This window comes from Arachis ipaensis, chromosome B10 (assembly GCF_000816755.2).
Source record: "Arachis ipaensis cultivar K30076 chromosome B10, Araip1.1, whole genome shotgun sequence".
Lineage (NCBI taxonomy): Eukaryota > Viridiplantae > Streptophyta > Magnoliopsida > Fabales > Fabaceae > Arachis > Arachis ipaensis.
In genome coordinates this window covers 133,092,738-133,102,855 of record NC_029794.2, presented here as the reverse complement: position 1 = coordinate 133,102,855, position 10,118 = coordinate 133,092,738, and the positions used below count along the sequence as shown (strand labels likewise).

Here is a 10,118-nt window from a genome sequence, read left to right as displayed (position 1 = left end):
ATATGCAAAAAGACGTTTTGCTATTTCTAAGACTTAAATGCAAGATCTCTTAGTTCAAGTGTAAGGTATTTATCATCTTGATTAATTTCACATTTGTTATTAGAAGATGCATTGACAGTGTAAAGAGTTTTACATGGCCATCCAATCTAATTCATACATTTAAATGACTTTTGAAGTAGTGAGTTTGAAAATTAGTTATTTTTGCTGATGTGGCAATACATGATTGGTTGTAAAACTCTTTTACAGTGACGGTGCATGAAAATTAAGTGCTTGTTACTAATACACAAATTTAGTAAATAAAAAGTTGGATTTAATAGGCATGTTCCCATTAATCCATCTTTTCTATATATAAGTTTTGTTCGAATAATTGCACCTTGAAATAAATCTAAGACTAATGTTAATTTATTATTAATATAGTGTCATTTAGGTCATGATCTGTAATATTTATTTCATTTCATTTTTTTGGCAACTTCTATTTTGAATTAAATATAAATTTTCATTAATCTGTCAAATTTACAGATTGAGGAGTTGAATACAATGGCAAAAGAGCATGAAAAGCAGCCAATTAAAGTACCAAATGGTGAATTGAACAAATGTACTTCCGAAGATCTACTATGTGAGCACAAGGGTACTGCTGTGCCTTATTTTGCACTTGGATTGTGTGAAACATGTTACAAGGATGTGAGTCAATTCTACCTTATACGGGAATTTGCCTTTTATTAACCTTTGCTGATGGTTGCCTGTTCCACTTATTTTGGCAGTTTGATAAACTCTCTGGTGGACTTGATGGTGGCTTGGATCCTCCTGCTTTCCAGCGTGCTGAGAGGGAGAGAAGGGTAAAATCAGATTCTGAGGAAAGTGCCAATAGAACAGATGATGTGAGTACACCTTAAGTATCTCTTGTGGTAGTATACATTTTATTTTTAATTTTAAAGTACCAAAATTTTCATATACATGCTGGTACCAAATTTCAAAACTCAGCACACACCTGCCTTTCAAGAAGTGGTAAGATCCACAAGTATTCTAGTTGTCACTGAATATTCCATCCAGAGTAGGAATTCTAGTTGTAACTGAATATTCCAGTTGAAAAAGGTGCCAACAGATTACATGGGTTTCCTGACTTCTGAGCCACTTGAAGCACCATACAGTTTTCAGTTTATCTGCTTCAAATTTATTTGTGAGAAAATGTCTTCATAGAATCTGATCAAGGGGAAGCTTTTGCTAGTATTCCTTATTCTTTTGTTAAAAAAAAAAGTGTCCTGTCTCAAGGCATATATATATAAGTATAAAATCTTCTCAAACAGCATGATTACTAAATGCAATTTTCAAAGGGCAATCAGCTAGTACAACCTACAAATCCAATTTATTGTTTTTTAATATATATATTTCTTTTGATTAGATGGTGAAAGCATCAAATGGTGAACATGGAAGCCAAAAAGAGGGATTACATGCCTCAGAGCCAAAAAGTGTTGGTGGGTGCTTGTTTCTTTTTATCTCTTTCTAGGCTACTGTAATTCTTTGCTTGATATTATTTAAATGCTTATTTTCTTGGGATATTTTCAGGAGATAATTATGAGCACACAGCCACTAAAGATGGCAACCTTGATGAATCACATGAAGATGATATGAAGACTAAAACTCATGATGACTCAGAAAGTTTATCTGATATTGATGATCTAGAGGTGACTAATAAACCAGTTTTATTTGTTGCCTATTTCTTAGCACTAAGGCTGCGTTTGGAAGAGACACTGTGATTGAGAGACTGAGACTGGGAGACAGAGACTAAATTAAGTCTTTGTGTTGTGTTTGGTGTGAAGTGTACAGTACTGAGTTATATCTCAATATCTTGTTGGAAAAGAGAATGTGGGGTTAGATTTGGAATTTAAAAAGTTGAATGAGGGTAATTTTTAAAATAGATGTTATTAAAGTTTCAGTCTCCGTCCCCATAAATTTTAATTTCCTGTGGCTGAAACTGTGTCCCGAGACTTAAATTTTAGTTCTAGTCTCTGGTTAACAAACACAATACTAAGTCTCAGTCCTTGTCCCTGTCCCAGTCCCGGCTTCCAAACGGTAATGGTTTTGTGCAATTAGCAACATGCTACTCTGCTTTTACAGCTGTGATTGATTTTTTTCTTTTTTATTTTAAAAAGCATGTTCAATTTTTTCCCATTATGCAAACAATTGCTGAAGTCATGATGCTTGAATATTCAGCCTATACTAAACATAAAACATAAAATATTTTCAAGAAAGTGTGATATGTAGTATTTTGATGTTGCTTTTTAATGTTTTGATAATTACTTCTAAAATATGGTGTGCTGCCTAGGTTGATAGCTACCTTCACAATGAGGAGGAAAAACATTACAAGAAGATTATATGGGAAAATATGAATCGAGAATATCTTGAGGTACTGAAATGTCAATGCAATTTGATCTTCTGTTTTAATCGCTCGATATAATTCTCTGATATTTCTTCCACATTCTGTCATGATAATACTCTGAAGTAGCCATAGTTGTCCTTGGGTTCCTTTATTTTATCAAAATATAAACTCTTCTTTTATATATAGGAACAAGCAGCTAAGGAAGCAGCTGCTGCAGCTGCTAAGAAATTTGCTGAGGCAAATTGTTCCGAAGAGGAGCTAGCAGCAAGAGAATTTGCGAAATCGGCTGCTGATGCTGTGGCAAAGTCCAGAAAGGTAAGATTTGAGAAAAAAAAATTTAATCAACTTTGCTTTATGGACACCATAAAGTGGCCACCAATCAGCAACTAATATTGGACTATATATAGGAATATGGAATGATCACATTATCACATCTCTAATCAAACTTCGTAAACAATATAATCAATTTTCATAAATAATAGAATCTAGCTTGATTCCCACTTATAAGCAAACTTGATTTACATTTATAATAAAAATACGAATAAAAGTATCGAAGTACAGTGGTGGCTGATTTTTTATGTTAATAAAAAATTTGTTTATTTTGTTACGAAAAGTTTGATTATTTTCCCTGGAAAAGTTTAATATACACAAATATGTGGAACAAGTATTAATATACACAAATATATAATGATTGATTTTTAATATTGATATAACATTTTGTTTTTCTATTGAGGTTCTGTGTTATGTGTGTATTGACAAGGATGCAAGTGTTAGACAAAGTTTGATTTTAATCTTGTGCTCCACTTGCATATTAAGATTTTCTATACTAATCAATACAAGATTGTCGGGTCTGGTATTAATAGAACCAGAAAAAATAATGCCCAAACTCACAGGAAAAACAGAAAATTTTACTCACTTGAGCTAATAGATCCGAGATATTGAATCTTGTGTTGTCTTCAATTTTTAATGCTAGGCTAGAAATTGTGATTTCTTTCCAAATTTACATTCCAAGAACTCAATTAGTCTTCTACTTATTTGAAAACCATACACTTCCAAAACTTGTTGCCACTACTCTAGCTTCCAAGTTCCAACTTAGCCCCTTCTCTCACTTTATTTACTTTTTATGCACATTCTAGGAAATGAGACAAAAACGAGCTCAAGAGGCCAAAAATTCTGGTCCTGCTCAATCTGCTATAGAGGCCACCCGGCAGATGTTGAGAACAAAGGTAAATCATTGACACATATGCATATATATTTTGTTTATTAAATTGGCTATGATGTCCTAAAGCTTTTGTTTAGACATATCTATATCGTTGACCCAAATTATTGTATTTTGCCTTTGTACCGTTAGTATTTCTAATGTTAAATTTCTTTATTATAGCATACCCAATAAAAACAGAAAAGAAAAGAAAAGAAAATGGAACTCTTAGGTTATTTTGACAAAGGTTCCCGTATGCATAGCATTGTTATACCCCTTTTGGAATAAGTGCATGGAATATAGAGAAATAGTGATGGAATATCAATTGCATAAGAGCTGTAAAGAAAAATTAGGAAGCTAATTAATTTCCGAGAATATCCTAATATGTTTCCTTATTCACACTATTGTAGGTCCTTGATCAATTGAATTTACAGTATATTCTTGAAATCAACTATTTGGATGCTGTAATGATTTTTGTTTATACTGTTTCATCTGCAGAGGCTCAGCTCCAAAGTCAATTATGATCGCTTAGAAAAGCTATTTGGTGATCCTGTAATTCTCTTCCTGAACTGTTTTTGGTTTTTGATACGTAGACTCTAGTCTTCAGATAACCAAGCATTTTGGTGCCATGATCCGTTTAGTATACATTACCCAAATTAAAATTGTTTTGAACGGTGAAAAAAAAATGGCGTTCAACGCACATTACTCTATGATTTGAGTTTTGGGTAAAATTTCTTTTTTTTTTTTTTTTCATCCGTTTTTGGTGTTCGGTACTCACTTTTCTTTAACTCTTATGATCAACAGGTATCTACAGAAAATCCCAAGAAAGTACGATTTGATCCATCTTTGGACAACGATGAAAATACAGAATCCAAATTAGAGGAAAAACTAAAGGATGATGATGCAGTAGGAGTAGAAGATGAAGTTGAGGATGGTGACATGACTGGAGAATATGAAGATAATATGTATCAGGAAAATGGAGATGAGGCATATGAGGATGAATATTATGACGATGGTGATTATTGAAGAGCTTACAGCTTGTATTCATAGTTATTTAGTTGTCTATAGTAATTCTTTTTAGGAAAATAAAAATACTATTTTTTCTCACTTTATAACTATCGAGTATAAACACACGGTTCCACTTCCACCACCTTCATTTTTCTTCTTAGTTACCTTGTCCTTCACCTTGGGTTGAAAATGAGTCGAGCTAGTTCGTGAACTTATGAGTCGATCTTGAGCCGCAATTTAAGTTCAAATATTAAATTTGTCAAGCTTGAGTAAGTTTAACTCATTGGCCCGGAAGTTAAGTCGATTATATATTATTAGAATTATTTATATTAATACATATATTAACTTTCATCATCAAAGATAACATAGTTATTTGTCATGGTAAATTTTAGAAGGTTAGATTTAATAGTATTTGTATAGTTTTTTGGAGTGTTTGATAATACTCTGGAAGGTCATAGAGTATTCTAGAAGAGTGTAGATGTATATAGAAGTATAAAGAGTGATATGGAATAATCTAGAAACATTTAGAAAGTTGTGGTAGAATAGATATTTGTAAAGAAGGTTCTGGATAATTAATTTGGACCGTTGATTAAATTTTTAATCTTAACCATCCATTAAGGAGGTGGATGGCTATAAATAGGAGGCGAGAGTTAGTGTAAGGACGTGTGAATCATTTGTAACAAACACTTGAATAATAAAGAGTTCTTTCCACCAAAGTTTCCTTTCTCTTGTGTTCTCGTGTTCTTAGCTTTCTTGCTAAGTATTGAGGGTTAGGCTGACTTGGTCTTAACTCAAGAGGTTGAGTAAGTACGAGTGCCGGCACGGTTAGCGTTGGAGTGTGTCCAAGGCCGTGACATACTGGTGTTACTAAATCAAAGTTATATATTACATATTTTAATAATTTTTTATAAACTATATTTAGATATATATTATGAAAAATATTAAATGATCATCAGAATTTAGAGTTAATATTCAATTTAGTTTTTGAACTTGTATGCGAATTTTAATTTAGTTCTTGAAGTTTTAATTATCTTTCTTAGTTCCAAAATTTTGCAAATGTGACTCACATTAGTTCTAGGAAATGTTAGAACTTGTAAAACAACGCTATTTTGGTTTTGGCATTCAAATAGTCCAAAAACGACGTCGGATTACTTGCTTTAGGAGGAAAAGTTTCAATAAATACCATTTACGGTGTTGGCTGTCCATGCCAGTGTTCTTTTAGCGTTTGTGCCCGCGAAAATTATATCAGAACTAACATGAGTCACATTTGTAAAATTTGTGGACTAAATAGAGGTAATTAAAATTTTAAAGACTAAATTAAATATTATCTGAAGAATTTATTATTTTTGCCATCATATTACTTTAAAAAAGAATGTATAGGGCTTTTAATAATAGGTTAAAACTAAAGATTGCCTTTAATCAAATAAATCGATTTTTTTTAATAGTGCTTTTTACCCAAAATGAGTCATGAAAGCTGACATTCCACACGCAAATATCTTCACTTCTGAAGTAAAGGAGTCTTTTTCATCGTAAAAAGAAAGCCCCCCAAACATGGCTTTAACAGAGATACACTTTTGGATTTTGGTTGAGTCAAAAAGATTTATCACACGAATTAAGAAAACATGTTAAAAATAGATAAAGAAAAAGGCAAAAAGCACATGCAATAAAAAAAACTGCACTTTAATGTGGAAAAAAGATAAAGAAAAAAGAACTGCACTTTAACCCAATATCAATTATCAATGATGAAGTAAAGACACTTTACATATGTTTAATTGTGACAACCAATTATGTTCACCGTGTAAGGGTAAAGTTGTTTAACAGTTTAACTATGCTTGAGATGATATGGAAGTGGATGTAAAAGATCAAATATAAAAAAATAAAATAACAAGACAAGAATATTAGAAGAAATTCTTTTTTTTATTTATGAATTCTCAAATACAATGAAGAGCATCTCTTCATAATTTTTCTTCAAAATCATAATAATGAAAGTTGTATTAATTAGTTTTTTTCCTTAAAATGTGTACTTTTTATTCATAGGCTACATCAAAGATACAATGGTAAAATTTGGTATATTTATATAATATTTAAAGGATATTTTTATCGTTATAAAAAATTATATAGTGCTGCGTAATTTTGCATGATATAGGCTTAAATACAATAATAATCACTAAACTTTCAATTTACACACTATCTTAAATGATTAGTGATGCAGGATCATTGTTTTATTGTTTCAACTTCAAGAATCATTTTCAGGACATAATTAAAAAATTATAGAAGATTCTTCATATATATGCTAGCCGCAAAACACTTTTTCTCCATGAGAACCAAAATCCAAGAATATGCTAAGTTTGTTATGTGAGGTTTCTTACTATTAGTGTCTCAAAGCCACAACAAACTCGGAAATATTCCTAGATGTTTGGTAATACTGAGATAGAGACAAAAGACAAGACACCAGTAAATTCACTTGTATCTTGTCTTTTGTCTTTTGTCTCTATCTCAGTGTCTTATTCTGTTTCTCATAGCGTGAATTTGCTTGTGCTTGTCTTTTGTCTCTATCTCAGTGTCTTGTTTTATCCTGTTTTTTGTTTCGAACGCAGCCGAATGAAAGCTGAAACTCATTGTGTGCTCTCTTGAAATGCATGAACACGAGAAATTGCTGCAGGGTTAGCTTCCAAGATTTGAGACACACCTAATACACGCTCTTTGTCTTGTCCTTTTTGTTCCACCTTTTTAGAAACACCATTTTCTGATTCATACAAGTGCTTTCTTGAAGCCTCATTTGGGCCATCAATTCTAAGTGTCTTTGGAACCAAAACACATATCTCCGATTTCTCGTCGTCCATGAAGACATTACCATCTCTGGTGTGTTTTCCGAGCGTCGGAGAGCCATTGCCGGAGCAGCAACTGTTACTTGTAGTAGAGGAAGAGGGTGAAAGACAACCGTTGGATCCTATTGAAACTGCGGCGGTTTGTAAAGGCCACACTTGTGCTCTGTTCCAGAAACTTCCAGGAACAAATTGCAACGGAATATTCGGTGGCGAAATGGTTGGAACTCCCCTCATTGTTGCCGGAAAAGTCAAAGGCACCGGAGAACCACCATTATTCCAACCTGGATTCCAAGAAAATATCCATGGAGGAACAGGGTAACACTTTCGTTCTAACGATTCATTTTGAAAATAAGAATTCGATGAGCTTGCTGCATCAACATTTGCCTTCTGATCTCGAAGACTAAGCATTGACTCCATGGATTCACAGAGAGGAACATCTGGACCAAATTTCAACACAGAACCATTGTTACCAGATGAATCTTCTTTTGGTTCTAACCTTGCGGCCGGAGTTCCCTCGGATACTATTATGTGCTGGAATTGAGAGGCCAGGTGCTTATTCTTCCGCCTTCCGGCTCCCACCGGAACATTCCTCATCGTACCACCAGCAGTCCAATATCTTTGACAGTTCTTGCAGAAGTGCCGCGGTTGATTGACGTTGTAGTTGTTGAAATAACAAAACTTTGTCTCCAAACTGTTGCAGCGTGGACACTGAAGAATCTTTTCTGGCTTCTTGAAACTTCTTTCTTGATCTGTGTTACTACTCTCCTCATTTCCTTCCTCAGTGTTCTTGGATTCTTGTTTGCTGTAGCTTGATCCGCAAGTATTCTTTTCTTGCTCAGAGTTTTGAGCAGACTGAGTTTCTACTTCTTTCTTCTTCAGGCTGCTGCAAGAACTCTAAGATTTCAAAAAATTAATCAGCAGTCAATTAATCAGAGAAAGTTTCTAATCACAATTTTACTCTCCGAGCCGTTTCGTGTTTTATCTGTTACTCTGGAATTTCGACACTTTCAGATGCCATGAGCTATGAATGTACCGAAATCCCAGAGCGAAAGATAAAAAGAAACGAAGAGAGTAACAAACTTTAGAATAGACAAAATCAAAAGCAAGGAACAACTAAAAACATAACAACTATTTTTGTTTGAACTTCAATCTCTTTCCACAATGCAGCAATTTCCTATGTCCTGTATCTTAATTTTTTACCACTATATTAGGTGTACATAAAAAATTAACCACTAAATTAGTCGTTCATATAAAATACATATTGAAATATAAAATATATATTAAAAATAAGTTATCCTACACATATTTATATACCTAGTAGCTAATTTAATAACTAATTTTTGTGTACACATAGTAAATTTTTAGGGAGCTATTTAAATGAAGATGCCAAAAACATCTTTTTATAAAGATACTTTGTATAAAAGTGTAATTTATTTATATGACCACATTTTAAATAAAAACAACTTTTATAATATATCAAAATCTAACCTTACCATTCATCATCTAAGGGTCAAAAAATTTTTTTACATAAAGACAATTATAAAATCTTCATTGGAGTATCCACCAGATTTTTAATCTTATAAGATAAATATGTCTTGCCTTCCATTAATATGAGGATTCCAATTAATCAACATAGTTTAATAATGAAGCATGAACATGAAGGGTTATACAATGAAATTCAAGTTGGTGAAGCATTTTTTTTCAAACATAAAGAAGCAATTCATTGGAAAATAATCAATACCAGCCTAATAGAAGAGATAATAACTAAGATTGCTTTTGGATTTTGTTTCTAAAACAGAGACAACAACAGAAAGATAGAGATAGATATGTTCTTTCTACTTTTAGGAAACAAAGAAAATACTAGAATTTTTTTTCTATCTTTTCCATAACTAAAAGAATTTATATATTTATGTGTCAAATGTCAACGACAAAATCAGTATCCAAACTAATCCTAAGTTGTTTTAAGATTAACCAGCAAAGAAAAAACAAAAGAAAGAAAGAAAATCTTACTACAAGAAAAGAAAACAAAGATGAGAAGAACTTAAGAAAGTATCTACCATGGCTGCAAAGTTTGCCTGAATTTGACAACCCATTTGAGAGCTGGCTGGAATCTGAAACTCCGGCAAAGGAATCTTCATGCCAAAGAGCATGATACCCGGATCCTTATTATCAGACATGTTCCCAGCACCACTCATTAATCTTTTGTAGTTTTGTTTGATGTTACTACTATGATGATGTTTTTGTGATGCAAACTTGCAAAGTGTGAAGTTCTTCACCACTCACCAACTTCTATGTGTGTATATATATATATATATAAGGAAACAAATGAGATTGAGATTCAGAGTTAAAGAAAAAAAGAGAAAAAAAGAAGAGGCTTTTGTGTCAACAGAAACTTTTTATTCAAAAAGAGGAGGGTGAAAGTTTCACAAAACAAAACCCTCTGAAGAAAAGGTCACCCTGCAAAAAGCACAAAGAACATGATCCATCATAGACACACTGCCATCTTTTTTAGGAGACTTGAACCTGTAACCTCTTAAAATGAGTATAGAAAGACTATGCCATTTGAGCTATAAATCATTGGTTTTTATGGAGTTAAACTTAAATAAAAATAAAAAATAGATAAGAATCATTTTTAATATTAAATATATTATTTAACACATTTTTAATATTATTTTTAGTATATATCTTTTACAAATAACTACTGTTT

The 10,118-nt window shown here is 32.4% G+C and overlaps 2 protein-coding genes across 12 annotated transcripts in view; one reads left to right on the top strand and one right to left on the bottom strand.

The window, feature by feature from the left end:
- Positions 1-4,858, top strand: part of LOC107622331 (transcription factor IIIB 60 kDa subunit) — a 15,178-nt gene extending 10,320 nt beyond the window's left edge. For all 11 annotated transcript variants that reach the window (XM_021114394.1, XM_021114392.1, XM_021114395.1 and 8 more), the window contains 9 exons: positions 520-681; positions 762-878; positions 1,400-1,472; positions 1,564-1,682; positions 2,324-2,404; positions 2,564-2,692; positions 3,514-3,603; positions 4,074-4,127; positions 4,380-4,858. In XM_021114394.1, the coding sequence (XP_020970053.1) occupies positions 520-681; positions 762-878; positions 1,400-1,472; positions 1,564-1,682; positions 2,324-2,404; positions 2,564-2,692; positions 3,514-3,603; positions 4,074-4,127; positions 4,380-4,601 (1,047 nt within the window). In that variant the 3' untranslated portion in view covers positions 4,602-4,858. The remainder of the gene's footprint in view (positions 1-519; positions 682-761; positions 879-1,399; positions 1,473-1,563; positions 1,683-2,323; positions 2,405-2,563; positions 2,693-3,513; positions 3,604-4,073; positions 4,128-4,379) is intronic.
- LOC107621760 (cyclic dof factor 3-like) lies at positions 6,683-9,904 on the bottom strand. Its single transcript, XM_016323766.2, has 2 exons — positions 9,469-9,904; positions 6,683-8,305 (listed from the first exon to the last, which is right to left on the bottom strand). The coding sequence occupies exons 1-2, from the start codon at positions 9,604-9,606 to the stop codon at positions 7,199-7,201; spliced, it is 1,245 nt and encodes a 414-aa protein (XP_016179252.1). The 5' UTR covers positions 9,607-9,904; the 3' UTR covers positions 6,683-7,198.

Bases quoted from the DNA above. Each gene is read 5' to 3' on its own strand.
- LOC107621760 (XM_016323766.2), bottom strand. From the start codon at position 9,606: ATGAGTGGTGCTGGGAACATGTCTGATAATAAGGATCCGGGTATCATG. The intron at 8,306-9,468 runs GTAGATACTTTC...TTGAAATCTTAG, and splicing joins AGGCAAACTTTGCAGCCATG to AGTTCTTGCAGCAGCCTGAA.